The sequence below is a fragment of the Saimiri boliviensis genome, chromosome 8 (genome assembly GCF_048565385.1).
Source record: "Saimiri boliviensis isolate mSaiBol1 chromosome 8, mSaiBol1.pri, whole genome shotgun sequence".
In the NCBI taxonomy this organism is placed as follows: Eukaryota; Metazoa; Chordata; class Mammalia; order Primates; family Cebidae; genus Saimiri; species Saimiri boliviensis.
This window is the reverse complement of record NC_133456.1, coordinates 97,451,702-97,469,814: the sequence shown is the minus strand read 5'-3', so window position 1 is coordinate 97,469,814 and position 18,113 is coordinate 97,451,702. Positions and strand designations below refer to the sequence as shown.

General features: G+C 44.6%; 1 protein-coding gene across 3 annotated transcripts in view; it reads right to left on the bottom strand.

Moving 5' to 3' along the window:
- Window positions 1-13,750, bottom strand: part of PRTFDC1 (phosphoribosyl transferase domain containing 1) — a 98,557-nt gene extending 84,807 nt beyond the window's left edge. Inside the window, exons 1-2 of one of the 3 annotated variants that reach the window (XM_003930670.4) lie at window positions 13,461-13,750; window positions 2,456-2,562 (exon numbers count right to left, since the gene is read on the bottom strand). In XM_003930670.4, coding sequence (XP_003930719.1) covers window positions 2,456-2,562; window positions 13,461-13,508 — 155 coding nt within the window. In that variant the 5' untranslated portion in view covers window positions 13,509-13,750. Of the gene's footprint in view, window positions 1-2,455; window positions 2,563-12,839 lie in introns of all 3 variants that reach the window. The other 2 variants (XM_010341232.3, XM_074404914.1) reach the window with 2 other exon arrangements.
- Window positions 13,751-18,113: the final 4,363 nt, after the last annotated feature.

Genomic DNA, 18,113 nt, shown 5'->3' with positions numbered 1-18,113 from the left:
AAGACACAGATAGATTAAAAGTAAAGGGATGGAGAAGAAAAACATGCCATGATAACACTAATCAAAAGAAAGTTGGAGTAGCTATTTTACTTTCAGACATAGCAGACTTCTGAGTAAGGAATATTATCAGGAAGAAAGAGCATCATTACACAGTAACAAGGAGGTCAACTCTCCAAAGAGACAACAGTTCCTAATGTGTATGCTCCTGGAAACAAAGTGTCAAAAACCTAATAGAACTGCAAGGAGAAACAGGCAAATCCACAATTTGGAGACTTTAACATACCCTCTATTAGTAGTGGACAGATCCAAAAGAGAATCAATAAGTTTATAGTTGAACTGAGAAGCACCATCAACCAACTGGATCTAAATAACGCATACACAATACTTCATCCCACAACAGCAGGATACATGTTCTTCTTAAAGGATACCAGTGAGAAAATAATAAGACAAGCCATAGGCTGGGAGAAAATATTTGCAAATCATATATTTGATAAAGGACTATTATCCAAAATACATAAAGAACTCTTACATTTCAATTAGAAGACAAATAATTGAATTTAAAAATTGGTAAAAAACTTGAAAAGACCTCTCTCCAAAGAAGACACGTAAATAGCTAACAAGTACACTAATGATTAGGAAAATAAAAATTAAAACCATAATGAGATACCATTAGCCACAAGAACAGCTGTAATCAAAAGGACAGACAGTATTAAATGTTGGCAAGTATGTGGAAGACTTGGAACCATCATACATTGCTGGTAGCAATGTAACAAGGTGCAGTCACTTTGGAAAATAACTGGCAGTTTCTTACACTTACCAGAAAACCCAAAATTCCAAGTTGAGAAATCCATCCAAGAGAAATGAAAAGATATGTCCACACAAAAACATCCACAAAAACTGAATGTTTATTGAAGCATTTCCACAACAGCCAAAAATGGGACATCTAAATGTACACCAATGAATAATTAGCTATTGTATAATTTCCTTTACACAAAATGGCCAGAAAAGACAAATTTATAGAGAACGATGCTGGAAGTGGAAGGAAACAAACTTTTGGGGATGACGGAAATGTTGTAAAACTGGATGGTGCTGGCGGCTGCCTGACCATAAAAATTAACTAAAAATCATTTAGTCGTTCACCTGCAATAGGTGAATTTTCTACAGTAGTATATAAATTAATCTTCTGTGTGTGTGTGTGTTTGAAACAAGGTCTCGCTCTGTTCACCAGGCTACAGTGCAGTGGTGTGATTATGGCTCACTGTAGCCTTGACCTCCCAGACTCAAGTGATCCTCTCGCCTCAGCCTCCCTATTACCTGGGACTACAGGCACATGCTACTGTATCTGACTAATGTTTTTAAATTTTTTATAGAGATAGGGTCTCACTACATTGCCCAGACTGGTCTCAAACTCCTGACTCAAATGATCCTCTTGCCTTGACCTCCCAAAGTGCTGCGATTACAGGAATGAGCCACTGTATCCAGCCCTGTAAATTACATCTTAATTTTTTTTTTTTTTGAGACAAGATCTCACTGTATTTCCCAGGCTAGTCTCAAATTTTTGTACTCAAGTGATTCCTCCACTTTAGCCTCTGGAGTAGCCTGGATTACAGTTGCATGCCATAGTCCCTAGCTGATAAATTTATTTTAAAGGTGAAGGTGGACATTCTTAGGCCCCACCCCAGAATATTGATTTGAAATTTCTAGACATAAAGCTTAAGAATATGCATTTTTAAAAGTTCACTGGATGAGTCTCTTGTTCAGAGAAAAGGCTTAGGATAACCCTACACCATAGTCAATCATGTTCTGACTGATTTTAAATTAATTTAAAAATAGAAAGTTCAGGTAAGAAATGCAAGAATTTGTTTAAATTAGGAGCTTCCCAAACTGGGAAAACTGTTAAGGGAAATCTCTTCTGAGAGTTATGAATAGGTAACCTGAATACAAAGTCTCCCTTTGCACAAAAAAAGGTTGGATTAATTGTTAAAGTCAAGCAGGTTTCTATCCTTTGTTCTTTTTTTTTTTTTTTTGGCTGGAATTTCCATATTTGTGATATGCTAATGTTTGCTTTGATTTGTCAATTGAAAGACAAAAATATGGGAGATATAAAATTTCCAAAGTTTATTTGGTCGTGGAACTGGTCCCCCTCTGTGAAGGTGGGACTTCTATGCCACGAAAAAGCTATCTTAGGACACTGTTATTTTGAGGCTGTTACTTACAATAGATTGTGCATGTCTAGGCTCCTTACCATATTACCGTACTGCCTGAACAAATGTACAGGTAAACTGTTCAGTTTAAGCATAAATTCATTTTATTTCAAATTCACTGCCCTATAAAAGTTATCTCTACTACTATAAAAAGCAGCTCAGGAATAGGGTTCTAAAGTATATTGCAGGATTCATGCCACAGTGGGCCAGCCCAGTACAGGACCAAGACTGAAACAGGAAATCACACTCACCTGTCCACAACGATGCCATGAGGTATGAGGACATATTCCAAGTCTCCGTAATAGTGCTGTGGGTACGTAAATAAATTCAAGTCATACCCTGGCCAGTCGTCCATAATCTGCAAATTAAATTATTTTGGTTATGGTATTTTTCATCAGAAATTTATGTTAAAAACATAACAAAAGAATATCATTTGAAAACAGAATCCCTTCAACCTATGAAAAGTTGAGTGAGACAAGGTTATTTGTTTCTACAACCTGATATGAGGCTTAGTACTAAAACGAACAGGGCACTCAATTCCCAACTATGGGCATCATACAATATTTGTTTTTTGTTTCTTTTTGTTTTCTTTGAGACTTTGAGATAGAGTCTTTCTCTGTCACCCAGGCTGCAGTACAGTGGGGCGATCTCAGCTCATTGCAACCTCTGCTTCCCAGATCTAAGCGATTCTCCTGCCTTGGCCTCCCCAGTAGCTGGGACTACAGGCATATGCCACCACGCTAAGCTAATTTTTGTATTTTCAGTGGAGACAGGTTTTTGCCATGTTGGCCAGGCTGATCTTGAACCCCTGACCTCAAGTAATTCGTCCCAGCCTCCCTAAGTGCTGGGATTACAGGTGTGAAGTCACCATACCTGGCCACACATATACAATAAAAATATGAAGTCAGTGTTTTATAGCTAATCTGATAGTATTATTTATGAGTGCATATGTGTAACATATAATTTATCTACAAATTAAATAATTATCATGAATATATTATAGTAAACAACATATTTGTAATTCTAAAATACATACAGTATCATTATTATATTATATACTATTAAATTTCTGTTCATTGTAAATGCCTCATCTGCCTGGAAAAGATTTCCTATTGAAAGTACATATCTCCTGGGATCAGAGTAGACCCAAACTTTTGAGTGGTCCAGTCATTATAGTAAACACTTTCAAAGGATGTATTATGTTGCACACTTCAGCTATCCTATTAGAAATTGGTGGTCCAGAAATTGGCCTGTTCACACGGTAGATGGACTGACAGCAAGTCTCCCTCTCGCTTAGGACTTGATGTGCTCGTTTTACAGTCAGAATAGTAAAGAGGTGGGAGAGAAAAGGAAGGTGAAGGTGGAGTTACTTTTACTTTCAGAACATCAAGATGCAACAATGAAGTGATACACACTCAAGTCCTACTCGAGTTGTATACAATTTCCCTTTTATTAAAAAAAAAATGGTTCTTTCTGGGACAGGGTCCTGTACTGTCACCCAGGCTGGAGTATAGTGGTGAGATCTCAGCTTACTGAAACCCCACCTCCTAGGTTCAAGTGATCCTCAGGGCTCAGTCCCCTGAGTAGCTGGGACCGCAGGTGTGTGTCACCATGCCCAGCTAATTGTCATGTGTTTTTTGTAGAGATGAGGTTTTACCAGGTTGCCCAGGCTGGTCTTGAACTCTTCAACTCAAGGCATCTGCCTGCCTTTGCCTCCCAAAGTGCTGGAATTATAGGTGTTAGCCACCACACCTGCCCTCAGTTTCCCATTTTTTACTCACTCCCACACACTGACTCCTCTGTCCAGCTTTGAGCTTCCCAGGACTCACAATGCAGACCCGCCCTAATTTTCCAGCCCAATTTCCTACACCTTTGCTTCCTGCCTTCAGAATGGTTTGCAGTCAAGTCGGGATCCTTCCCAGCTCTGGGTTTCATTCATTCATTCGCTGTGCACCCCTTCATTCTCTCTCCCCCAGCTTTCCTCCTCTGCCTCTGTATTCTAAACTCAGAAGCCCAGGTCACAACCCACTTCTTCCTGGAGGCCTTGCTCACTGCTCCCGGCCTCTGACCTCCTTTCCCAAATTCCTTGTGCCCCTTGCAGCTCTCTGTCTTACCCAAGGCTCTCATGCAGGCTCCTTGAGAGGCACCTGTCACTTCCATCCCCTCGCTCACTCGGCCTGATCTGTTTGCTGCTGTCTTAGACCCCACTCCTGCTCCACTGTGTGTTGTGACATTCCCCGCTTTCCACCCTCCTCCTCAGGCAGGACTCAAAGCTAGCTCCCCTGTGTTTGTTTTTTGGCAGTGGAACGTATAGTACAGTTCTGGGTTCTAGAATGCCAGGCAAACCGAATGCATGCTCTTTCTCACCAAATGTATCTCTTGCCTGTTTAATTAAAGGGCATCCATACTTGCAGTTACTCAGACCAAAGTCTTGAAGGTGTCACTGATTCCTTTCTTTCACTCCCCTCAGGCAACCCACTAGATAACTGTATCTTCAATTCCCTGGAAATTTATCTAGTCCCTTACCACCATCATTTCTCCCAGGACTGTCCCAGGAGCCTCTCCGCTTGTCTCCCCGCTTCCACTCTGCAGCCCCTCCGTATGGAAGTGGACATACTCCCTTAAAAATGCACATCAGAGCCAGTTACATGGCTCATTCCTGTAATCCCAGCACTTCGGGAGGCCGAGGCGGGAATACACCTTGAGGCCATGAGTTGGAGATCAGCCTGGGCAACACAGCAAGATCTTGTCTCTGCAAAAAATGAAAAAAATCAGCCAGGCAAGGTCCATGCCTGTAGTCAAAGCTACTCAGGGGGCCAAGTTGGAGGATCACTTGAGCCCAGGAGCTCAAGGCTGCAGTGAGCTATGACTGTGCCACTGTACTCCAGCTTGGGTGACAGAGCAAGACCTTGTCTGTCAAAAAATAAAAACAAACAAAGGACATCCTGTCATGGCAGCCTTCTGCTGAGATTTTTTTCAAGGGCTTATCATTTTACTCGAGTAAAGACCAGAGTCCTCACTGTGGCTCACCAGGGATTACCTGTCTTACTGTTCCCTGGCACTCTTCCTCTTCCCCCAGCTTCAGCCACTGTTCTCTTGCGAGTCCTCCTATCTGCCAGTCACGCCCCTCCCTCCCAAGCTTTGCAGCACGCTTCCTCTAGATTGCCACAAGACTGTCCTCTACTTTTCTCAAGTCTCCTTTCAATGTCACCTCTGCAGAGAGGCCTTCCCTGAGCTTCAGAGCATGTTTTACCCCTGGGTGACGTGTGAGTGCTTGGGTGTGTTCTGTCGGAACATGAACTCCTTCTGGCAGAGACTTTTTCTGATTCATTGTTGAATCTCTCAGTGCCCAGAATGTAGATCTGGAATATGGTAAGTGCTCAAAAATGTTAAATGAGTGAATGGATGACACAGTCGCCATCCTCTGGCTACCCAAAAAGCTGAACTCCAGCCTGAACTCTGTTTGTCTCCTTGTGTAAAGACTACCACTGTTCAAGATTCTGGAGATTCCCATGTGTCATATCCATTGGCTGACTGATGGCCACATGATATATATCATCTATGTCATTTTTAAAAATTTTTTAAATTTTAAAATATTTTTACTTTTTGAGATGGAGTTTCACTCTTGTTGCCCAGGCTGGAGTGCAATGGCACGATCTCAGCTCACTGCAACCTCTGCCCCCCGGGTTGCAATTCTCCTGCCTCACCCTCCTGAGTAGCTGGGACTGCAGGCATGCACCACCATGCCTGGCTAATTTTGCATTTTTAGTAGAGGTAGGGTTTTTCCATGTTGGTCAGGCTGGTCTCAAACTCCCGACCTCAGGTGATCCACCCACCTCAGGTGATCCTCCCAAAGTGCTGGGATTATAGGTTTGAGCCACTATGCCCGGCCATCTATGTTATATTTTAAGAGATAGGCTCTCCCTCTCTTGCCTAGGCTGGAGTGCAGTGGTACAATCATAGCTCACTGTAGCCTTGAACTTCTGGGCTCAAGTGACCCTCCCACCTCAGCCTCCCAAGTAGCTGGAGATACAGAAGCGCATAGGCACGCTCAGCTTATTTTCTTAAAATTTTTTGTAGAAACAAGGTTTTGCTGTGTTGCCCAGGCTGGCCTTGAGCTCCTGGCCTGAAGGGATGTTCCCGCCTTGGCCTCCCAAAACACTGGGATTATAAGTGTGAGCCGCCATGCCTGGACAATCGGCATATTTGAAAAGTGTCCAATTTGCTCTCTGTCTACCATCAAACTGGCCAGTGGGACTGCTGGATTTGCACCAAGCTCCTCTGGCTGCCACCTGGAGAACTCCTTGTATCTACTATAACGTCTAACACCACAGCAGCTGACCAGAGTCTAGACTACTAGCTGTACATGAGGAAACTCTAGGAGAAGCTCTGGCAGGCCACAGTAAAGACCAGACCAGGAGAACCCTGACTGGCCCCAGGCCCCAGGGGGATCATCCAGGTGTACAGCACTTTCTGGATCCCTTTCTAGACCACACATAACTAACTACCCCACCTCCTGGGGCTCCTCCGGTTGTGGTACCATTAACCAGTGGTCTTTTGAATCCATTCCTCCCACCACATCAATCCTTTACAGACAGATTCTGGTTGAATCCTTTACTGCCAGATTCTGGTTGAATCTCAGAGAATACTCTCCACTCCATGTTCAAGAGTTTGACTCTAGCACTTACCTCTGTGATGTTAGAGAGATGACTTCCCCTCTCTGAAACCAAGTTTCCCCTTGCTTTAAATAAGACACCATAAAACCTATGGTTAGGGTTGTTGTAAGGAAACGTATTTAGAATACCTGGAACACTGCGTGCTGTATAATACGTGATACTTGATACACGATGGCAAAAAGAGGAAAGAGAATAAAAGTGCCAAAAATGAATACCAAAAATAGGAAATAATAAGACAATGACAAATGAGGCAAACCTATAGATTAAAACTGTAACATGGATCCACAGCCCAGAGGCAGCACGGAGTAGGGTGCTAAGAGCATGGACACAGAAGTCTGACACATCTGGGACGAGTCTGCAAGCCATGAGACCTTGGGCATATTAAATTCTCTAAGTCTTAGTGTATTCATCTGGGAAATGGAGTTTTAGTGCCTGCCTCCTATGGCTACGGTGAGCAGTAAATAAGATAACAAATGTAGAGTCATATCAGTATCTGGTCTACAGTACTTATGCAAGAAATGCTAATCATTTAGATGAACTGAAACATCCATTATTTAACAACAAATTATATGTTTTAATTCATCTAAAGAAGTGCCTCAAACTATGTCCCAGTCATATTATCTTAGTTAAAACTATACATTTGGGGCTTGGCACATTGGTTCATGCCTGTAATCCCAACACTTTGGGAAGCTGAAGTGGGAGGATCACTTGAGCCCAGGAGTTCGAGACCAGCCTGGGTAACATAATGAGAGCCCATCTCTGCCAGAAAAAAATTAGTCTGATGTGGTGATATGTGCCTGTAGCTTCAGCTATTTGGAAAGCTGAGGTGGGCGGATAGCTTGACCCTAGGAGGTCAAGGCTGTAGTGAGCCATGATTGCACCACTGCCCTCCGGCCTGGGCCCCAGAGTGAGACTGTCTCAAGAAAACAACACAAAAGTGTGAAAGTAGAAAAAATAGATTTCGCTAAAACTGTTCTATAATCCAAATTGGCCATTATTTGCAATTAATCTGAAATAGTGAGTTTTCATTGTTGAGATGAAAGTCAGTTTGAGATGATGAAACTGCTGGTTTATGCTTTGTTTACTTCAATGGTGCATGCAAATCATGTTGTAAGTAAGTTGAAACCTGTAGGAATAGAGGTTGCTATAACTGGAGATAATTGTGATTCACTGGCTTTTTAAAAAATCAAAACCAGAGCCTTTAGACAGTTTCATTATCACAGATAATATGCTCTACGTTTATTCAGCACAATGCTTTCTCTGTTCAAAACAGCCAAACATAGCCAAGCTGGGGGAGGTGACAAACTCATTAACTGAGTCATTTTATGCAACATCCAAATCCCAGAACTAATTCTGATTCTCTTTTTCTCACTGAAGATGCACTGAAAACTTTCTACATCATTAAAAAATATATATACGTGTGTGTATATATATATATATATATATATATATATATATATATACACACACACACACATATATATATATTTGCTTAGACTATTTTTTTGCACATATAAGGGAGAATACCTTACATAAGGGAGAAAACACAAAGGAGAAGCTCATCTCTTCTGTCCCTTGCTGAGCTCCACAGATCGGCCCCGCTCTCTCCTTCAGGCCACAGTTGTCATCTGTCCTCCACCAGCAGGAGGAAGGGGCTTTCATCCCTTCACTCTGATTCAAAGAATCCCAGGCAGGAGTTCTGGGGTTCTCGTCCCAGCCCCAGAGCCAGGGAGGGAGATGGCCTAGTCAGGGCCCCACCTCATAACGACACATCTTGAAAAGTGGGGACAAGCGGTTTGCTAAAAGATTCCCAGGCTCTCTTAGCAGAGGAACAAGGGAAGCTCGGCAGCCCAGCGACCTCGCATCCACATGCCGCCGTCTGTGCTGGGTTTGCCCCTCAGAAAGAAAACTCATTACTACCTAGTAGAGCTGTGTTTTTGATGAAGCTATATACCTTATTTCTTATCTCAGATGCTGCCATATTTTCATGGTGTGTGGGGGGGGTGACAGGAAGTCAGCTATAACAGAAACACAACAATCATCTCAGATTTTTCTCTTCTCCTCATTCCTACCAGACTCAGTTAAGTGCTGACAGTGGCTCAGTTGATAATCCTTTAGCAAAAACCAAACCAGACCAAAACAAACAAAAACATGTCTAATAACCCGATGCCCAAAAGCCAGTGGCTAGAGAAGATCTTTATCTCTCCCTGAGAAGTAACAAAGAGATATCAACCAAGAATCTAGTGACTTTATTAGCTCCAGATCAATTGACAAGCTAACTCCGAGCAAAATTTCTGACCTTAGGGTCTACCTGTCTTACGTGGCAATTAGCATTTACTACCATTTATTGTTAACAGTATAAATGTCCCACCTCCTCAGTTCAACTGAAAACCATTTACAGGCAAGTGCATCTTAAATCTTTTAATATTCCCTTCTCTTGTACAAACTTCTTGTTTCATGCTTATATTATTTGACTCTACTTCCCTTGCATTCTTTATCAACAAATTTCTACCAACTCAGAATTTTCTTCTGTACCTAATTCCTGGACAATTCCTTGGGTGATTTATGCCAATACCTACCTCGACGATCCTTCCAGATACTTCATCTTGTAGCTCCTTCATTGGCCTTAGCTCAAACTTCATCCTTATTCTCCATTTAGCAATATATTCACATACTTCTGTCCTACAGACAACCCCAAACCTGAAATTCCACCCTGGAATCACAGCTTCCTACATAGCATAGTGATTGAAAGCTGGTTCAAATCCTGCCATGCCATTTGCTACTTATGTGACCTGGGTGATTTACTCATAGTGCCTGTTTCCTCCTCTGTAAAATGGGGAGTACCCCAGACCTCCCTTACAGACTTGTGCTCAAGAAATGCTTGCTGTTATCACCTCCCCCACCCCTTTCTTGAGACAGGGTCTCACTCTGACACACAGTCTGGAATGCAGTGGTGCGATCGTGGCTCACTGTGGCCTTGATTTTGCAGGCTCTGGTGATTCTATCACCTCAGCCTCTCTGGAAGCTGAGACTATAGGCATGCACCACCATGCCCGGCTAATTTTTGTATTTTTGGAGAGACGAGGTTGGTTGCCCAGACTGGTCTCAAACTCCTGGGCTCAAGTGATTTGCCCACCTTGGTCTCACAGAGTGCTGGGATTACAGGTGTGAACCACTGCTCCCAGCCACCTGCCCCCTTTTTAAAATGGTACTAATTTGATTTTTGAGAGCTCTCTATTCTCCCAGTAAACTCACCCTCTTCAGCTCTTCCTTCCCTCTGGCCTTCCATGCCATGAACTGCCATGAACTTCCATGCCATGAACCAGCAGCTTGGGTTCACTCTGAATTTGCCTACTTACATCCAACTTGAGGTTAATCTAATTATTCCAAGTTCTACTGGAGAAAACAATGTAAATACCGGGACTATCTCCATTATACATGGATGATTTCCCACCTTGGTGGGCTCTCATGCAAGCACCAGGCCCCACGGCAGCTGGTCCAGTTTCTACTCATTTTTTTGTTTTTGGTTTTTTGAGATGGAGTTTCACTCTTGTTGCCCAGGCTGGAGTGCAACGGCGTGATCTTGGCTCACTGAAACCTCCACCTCCCAGGTTCAAGTGATTCTCCTGCTTCAGCCTCCCAAGTAGCTGTGATTACAAGCATGTGCTACCATGCCCAGCTAATTTTGTATTTTTAGTAGAGACAGGGTTTTACCATGTTAGGATTGTCTTGAACTCCTGACCTTAGGTGATCCACCCACCTCGGCCTCCCAAAGTCCTGGGATTACAGGTGTGAGCCACTGTACCCCACCTTCTACTCTCTTTATACCCTTCTCACTACCTCTTTGCATCTTTCACAAGATTACCTTGTTTCCAAGAGGACCTCTACTGACACCAATAGATTGGGTTATTTACAATGTTCTCTCACTTGTTTTTTAGACTGCAACAATTTACATATTCCATCAGTTCATCTAGATTCATCTTATTCTTTTTTAAAAGTATCTAGAGGCCAGGCATGGTGGCTCACACTTGTAATCCCAGCAAGTGGGAGGCTGAGGAGGGTGGGTCACCTAAGGTCAGCTGTTCAAGACCAGCCTGATCAACTCCATCTCTACTAAAAATGCAAAAATTAGTTGGGCATAGTGGTGCACACCTGTAATCGTAGCTGCTTGGGAGACTGAGGCAGGAGAATCATTTGAACCTGTGAGGCTGAGGTTGCAGTGAGCTGAGATCACACTATTGCACTCCAGCCTGGGTGACAGAGTGAGGCTCTGTCTCCAAAAAAAAAAAAAAAAAAAAAAAAAATCTAGTATGTTATGGTAGTACAGGTTGAATACCCCTTATCCAAATGCTGGGGACCAGATGTGTTTCCAATTTCTGATTTTTTTTCCCTTTGGATTTTAGAATATTTGCATTATACTTCCTGGTTGAGCGTCCCTGATCCAAAATATTCCAGTGAGAATGCTCCTTTGAGCATCATGTCGTTGCTCCAAAAGTTTCAGATTTGAGAGCATTTGAGACTTTGGATTTTTGAATGAGCTGTGATGCTCAACTTGTACTATATTTTAACCATTCTACCAATGGAGTGGTTATTTAAAAGATTCTTCCTACTGATGGCTTTGTAATTGTTAAATAGAGTGGCTGTTTTCCATCACGGTATCCAACTTGCTGTCCCTGTGGCATCTGACACTTCTGATGACCTCTTGACACCACCCCTCCTGCCCAACAGTGCTCTGTTCCCAAGGCACCAACCACCCTGCCTGCCCTCCCACCCTTCAGCGTTCTTTCTCGGTTCCTTCATCCGGCTTCTCCTCCACAGGCAGCCTCTTATATTTGGGACTTTCCAGGCCTCTATCCTTAACAGTTGCTTTAATTGTTTTTTCCATATTCGCTGAGCACGCACGGACATTAAATATTATTCTTTCTGCTGATGATTTCTAAATCTCTCCAATCGCTCTCCTGAATTCCAGATGTGAATTTCAAATTGCCTAGAGTGTATCCTGACCTGTGGGCCTTACAGGCACTGCACACTCCATTTGTCCAGAATGAACTTCATGATTTCCCTGTTTGTGTTTTAGTCCCCTCTCCCATCCATCCCACCACTAGGCTTGCCCTTCCTCCTGAGGCAACTGGAATGATTTTTGCAAAAGCGTAAATCGGATGCAATGAGTCTTTTGCACTTGGTATACGGGTCTCTGCCTGCAGGTCACATGGCTACTCCTGTGTACCCTTCAGATCTTGGCTCAAAGGTCACCATAGAGAGGCTGCCCTGACCACCTGGACAAAAGCATCACTCCCCGCTTCTCCTCCAATTACCCTCTATCCTGTTACCCTCCTCCTCTTGCACATATTCGTATTTGAAATTTTCTGTTTGCTTACATACTGCCTGCCTGTGTCTTCTCTGGAATGCAATGTCATGAAGACAAGGCCTTTGCTGCACCCCCAGAGCCTAGAACACCTCCTGGAACGAAGCAGCACAGTACACCTGAGGAATTAATAAATAAACCAATTTCTCATCCTTTAAGAAGGAAAGATCCTGCTGTTAAATTAAGCCCCGAGCCCCACATTTCAACCTGGCCAGTTCTGTCTGAGTGTGACACGTTTCCCTCCCTAACCCACTTGCTTTAGTTCAGGCAATTCATATTCATAAACAGATTGTCTGCGAATGACAAGCCGATCCCTGGAAAGAGATGGCAAGTTAGCCCCACCCACCGTCCTCACCACCGTCGAGTTTCACATTGAACCTGACACAAGTGGTAACCACCAGCTTCTAGGAAAACCACTACTCAGGGAGCCGGGAGGAAGTGGCCACAAGGTCAAGAACGGATTGGGTCCTAGTACCCTGAGAGATGGGTACCCTCTGGCTGACACCGCCAGGATTCTCAGGGTTAAAGAGGTTCAATTCTGGGAAATTGAACACCCCACACCCTCCCATCCGGAGACACTGCTAGATACTTTACATGCATCCTCCCGATTCGCTCCGCAGCCCAGCTTGCTGTTCCTCCCTTTTACGAATAAGCCATAGGTCACGCAGGAGCTGGCAGCGTGTCCCAGAGCTCCTGCGGAGGCCTCCACAGCCAGAGAGTCCCAACCTGGGTACCAAAGGCGTCAAAGCTCCAACTCCGTCCACTGCAGCTGCTTTATTTCCTAGGTGCCTCCAAAACTCCTCCGTGTCCTTTTAAAAACAAAACTCGAAGCCCGCACTGAGGACTCAAGAGGAGGCCCAGGGAGGAGGCGGCCTCCCGAGCCGCACGCGGGGGTCTCCCGGCTCGGCTCACAGAAGCGGTGCTCGAGGGGGTGGGGACCCAGCGGGACGCTGCTGGAGCAGGCTCCCGGCCGGGGCCGTGGTGGGGGGACGCTGCGAACTCGGGGTGAAGGGGCTGGACACGGCGTTTAGTCAGATTGGGGGCGGGGAAGGGAGGCCCGGGTCTGAGGATCCAAGCGATCCCGGCCGGCCGGGACGGAGAACAAAGCGGCGACCAGCTCTCTCCCCAGACGCGCGGCAGGCATTTAATCTACAAGCAGGGTGCCAGGGAGGGAGGGGAGCGGGGCGAGCCCCGAAATCGGGAGTTCGCATTTACCACGACGCCTCGCCCGTTGTCTGGCGCCTTCTCGCTGCTCCGGGCCATGTTTCTCCCGGGAACGCGGGAAGGGAAGACCGAGAGGCAAGGAGCTGGGAGGGCAGAGGCGGCGTGGGGGATGGGACGGGGACGGGGACCCGGCCGCCTCGCCCCGGCCCGCCAGCTGGAAGCAGCGGCCTGGCGCGGATCCAAGGCCCGGGCGTGACTCCCCCTCCCCTGGCGGGGGCGCGGGGAGCAGCTGCCGAGCCGCGCCCACTCCCCCTGAGCACGGGCCCCGGGGCGCGTCCCACGCGGCTGCCTCTGTCACCCCCGCCGCCTGCCGGATGGTCGCCTGCAGCCCCCGGCCAGGCCGTCAGGCCCCGCGGGGACTCGGGAGCACGAGGCAGCCCGCGGAGGGAAGAGAACGCGACCCCCAGCCCCTGCTTCCCAGATCCACTGTCCCAGCCCTTGCGCTAACAATCTCCTCGACTCCTCCCCTGCCAGATTTCATGCACGAGGTTGTCCCAAGCAGAAGCATGAAAGACCCTGCGAGCCAGGGTGCTTTCCAAGGATGGGGAAGTGTCCTGGATGTGTTTTCAAACCCTGGAGCCGCCGCCCACCTCCCTTCACCTCCCCCGACCTCCCTTCCCCTCCTTCCACCTTCCTTCACCTTCCCCCACCTCCCTCATCCCCGGGCTTGGAGCTGGAAGGATTCCACCCGATTGCTATTAGGGTGGCCCGGATCTGCAGTGAGCAGATCTGGGCTTTGAGAATCCGGCCCTTCGGCCTTTCGTTGACTGCATTCAGGGGAGAAGGAGGAGAGATTTTTACACATAATTCTCTGCTTTCCCACTTTCGCAAGAGCATCCGGTCAGATTGTAATTGTTCCAGGTTGCAGCTTTATTAAAGCAATCACTCTCCTCTGATTAGAAATCCTTCTTGTATGAGTCTGTTGTTCATTTCAACCCCTCTTCGCAGCCCTCTCTCATCCCGATGCCCTGGATCTTTGTCCATTCCTGCAGGGTCCTGCTTTTCCTGGGTGTGTCTTAATTCCCCAGGCCCCTGACAACGCAACAGCGCCTTCATTCATTCAGCCTGCTTCGGGTCGAAGCCCTGAACCCAAAAGAACCGAACGTAGTTTTCTTGATGCAGGCCTCTTTCGTCCATCTTTGGATTCTGGCACACAAAGGGGAAAGGAATGCTGATTTTTCCTGGTTTAGAGGGGAAATGGTTATTAATCGGTTTGACGTTCTAGTTTGGAAAAATATTAGTCATTCAGACTTGCTCCCTGGTCCCGCTCAGCAGGGCTGGCTGTTCATGTCCTTCCTAAGGGCCAGCGCCTTGGAGGGTGCAGCTCCAGGGATCCCTAAGATCAAGCAACTGCTTGGGAACGGTCTCATGGAAATGGGGGTGTTGTTTCCCAGCTCACTGGTAAACATTTTCTCTTAGTAATTGCCGAGGGCGTCGTTTTGAGCCATTTTTTGTAGTCCGCCTCTGACCTCTTTTCCCAAAGGTCAAGGACCATCTTCCATTTTCATTTTCAAAGACCAGACCCAGGAACCATATTGACAAGCAAGGTCGCTAACATTTCCAGTAGCTGAAAAGTGCTATCATTAGAGTGATGATCCAACTTTAGAGTTCACAATACTGTCTTGGGGAGCTGGTCAATGCAGCTTCACTGGGTTGAGAAGATCTGTGGAAGCACCTAGAATTCTGCGGAGACACCCAGATGTATGATGAGGATGGTTCATGAACCATGCTTTGGGGGATTCCACTTGACCATCTTATTGCTTGGTTATCAGACTTAGCCATGAGGGTCAGTATGGGTGCGGGGCCAGATTGGGGTGGGTGGGGGTACAAGAAACTTCAAAATATGTCACAGGAGTAGTTGCCATACAGAAGTCAAAAAGCAACAACTTTGGTTCCAGCCTAGACACTGTGGAAGATGTAAGGGAAACGGCAGATAAATCTTCTTCCCTTAGAAAGGCTGTTAGTTTGAACATAAAATCCAACAGGTTCATAGTGAAAAATGTAACTTGATTTAAAGACAGTGGGAATCTTATGAATGTGTGCTCAAGAACATCCTACATAGACTTATATAGGGCATCCTATAAAGGTCACAGAATGATGAGTGAATAGTTTTTTAAAATCCAATTTATTTTCTTTATTTGTATATTTTGATAATATTTTGTGCAGTCTGATTACACTTCGATACTTTGGAGGGCATTAACGTAATACAAGATAATACCTGATAACCCAGATAGTATTTGCAAAGACCAGGATCCAGAAATAACAGCTCATCTGTCCAGGCTTTATTCTTAATCTTGCATTATGAGGACATAGAGGCAGATATTCTTTTTAAACCTCAAATTTCTGTTATATGTTGTATTAGTCTGTTCTCATACTGCTATAAAGAACTACCTGAGACCTGAATAATTTATGAAGAAAAGACTCACAGTTCTGCAGGCTGTACAGAAAGTGTGGCTGGGAGGCCTCAGGAAGTTTACAATCATGGCAGAAGGCAAAAGGGAAGGAAGTACGTCTTACTATGACAGAGCAGGAGAGAGAGAGAGAGAGAGAGAGAGAGAGAGAGAGAGAGGAGAGAGAGAGAGAACGCAAGCGCGCAGGCATGCAAGGGAGTAGTGCCACACACTTTTAAACCATCAGATCTCATGAGAACACACTATCAGAGAACAGCATGGGGGAAATCCATCCCCATGAGCCAATCACCTCCCACCAGGTCCCTCCCCCAACATCGGGAATTACAGTTCAACTTAAGATTTGGGTGGGGACACAGAGCCAAACCATAGCCCATGTCTAGTGGAATAGCTTTGGACTAGGACCTCTATTTTTCTGTAACAATGCATGTTACTTTAGTCAATGAGTCTAAGTCAATTACATCAGTGTAATGTACTTCAATTTTCTCATCTGTAAAATGGAGCAACACATTAATTCTCTACTGTATATGATGATATGATTAATGTGAGATAACATGCAGGAGACTTCTTTGCAAAATGCTACAAAACGGTAAGGTATTATTAACCTGAAATACTATAAAAATGTACGACCAAATAGTTGTAAAATTATTCCATGTAAAAATGACAAGGAATCATCTTTTAAGGCACAGTAGTGTGGCACCTATAGTCCTACCTACTGGGGAGGCTGAGCTGGAAAGTTTGCTTGAGGCCAGAAGTTTGAGGCTGCGGTGAGTTATGATTGCCCCACTACATTCCAGGCTGGGTGACAGAGCAAGACTCTGTCCCTACAAATGAATAATAATAGTAATAAAAGATTGATGTAAGGTGATCAATCAGGGATAGTTATAGTCTAGAGATAATCTAGAACTAGTATGAGAATGAATACAGAAAAATGATAAAATTATTAAAATATGGGATTTTCCATAAAAAGGAGTATTTTAGCTCAGACTGTTCATTTCCTTTTATTTTTTTTTCTTTCCACCTTTTATTTTGGGTTCAGGGGTACACATGCATGTTTGTTACATGGGAAAAATGCATGGTGCAGGGGTTTGGTGTACAGATTATTTTGTCACCCAGGTAATAAGCATAGTACCTGATTTATAGATTTCTGATCCTCACCCTCCTTCCACCCTCCACCCTCAAGTAGGCCCTGGTCAGATTGTCCATTTTCTAATATTCCTTTGAAGGAGTTGTAAGAATAAAGATGTGCATATTGGCAAAGTTAATAACCAGTCAATATACTTGCATTTCTCTATCATTCTCTTTATCACCTTTTAGCAGTAGATTCTCTGTGGGTTTTTTTTTTTTTTTTAGTGTTTATATTGTGTTTATGTTTCTTTATTTTGTTGTTTTATTTTTAACTTACACATAATAGTTGTACATATTATTTATGGGGTACAATGTGATATTCCAATACATGTATACATTGCATAATGAGCAGGATAACTAGCATATCCATCATCTCAAGCATTTTTCATTTCTTTGTGGTAAGAACATTCAAAATCGTCTCTTGTAGCTAATTTGAAATATACAACACATTATTGTTATATATATCACTCTGTTGTACAGTAGCGCAGGTGTCCGCAACTCCTGGGCTGTAAACTGGTACCAGTCCGTGGCCTGTTAGGAACTGGGCCACACAGCAGGAGAGGTGTGGCGGGCAAACATTCTTACCTGAGCCCTGCCTCTTGTCCCATCAGCAGCCGCGTTAGATTCTCACAGAAGCACAGACCCTATGGTGAACTGCACATGGGAGGGTCTAGGTTGCGTGCTCCTTATGAGAATCTAACTAATGCTGAATGATAGGAGATGGAACAGTTTCATTCCAAAACCATCCCCCCTCAAAATCCGTTGAAAATTGTCTTGCATGAAACTGGTCCTTGGTGTCAAAAAGGTTGAGACCACTGCAGTAGAGCACCAGAACTTATTCCTCTCATTTAACTATAACTTAGTACCTATTAACCAACCTCTCCCACCTCTGCTACTCCTCCCCACCTTTCACCTGACTCTACTCTACTTCTATGGGATCAACTTTTAAAAATTCCACATGTAAGATCATGTAGTATTTGCCTTCCGTGCCTGGCTTTTTACTTAACGTAATGTCCTCCAGGTTCATTCCTGTTGTTGCAAATGACAGGATTTCAATCTTTTTTACTGAGGCCTTATCCAAAAAAATTCTTGTCTGAACCAATGTCAT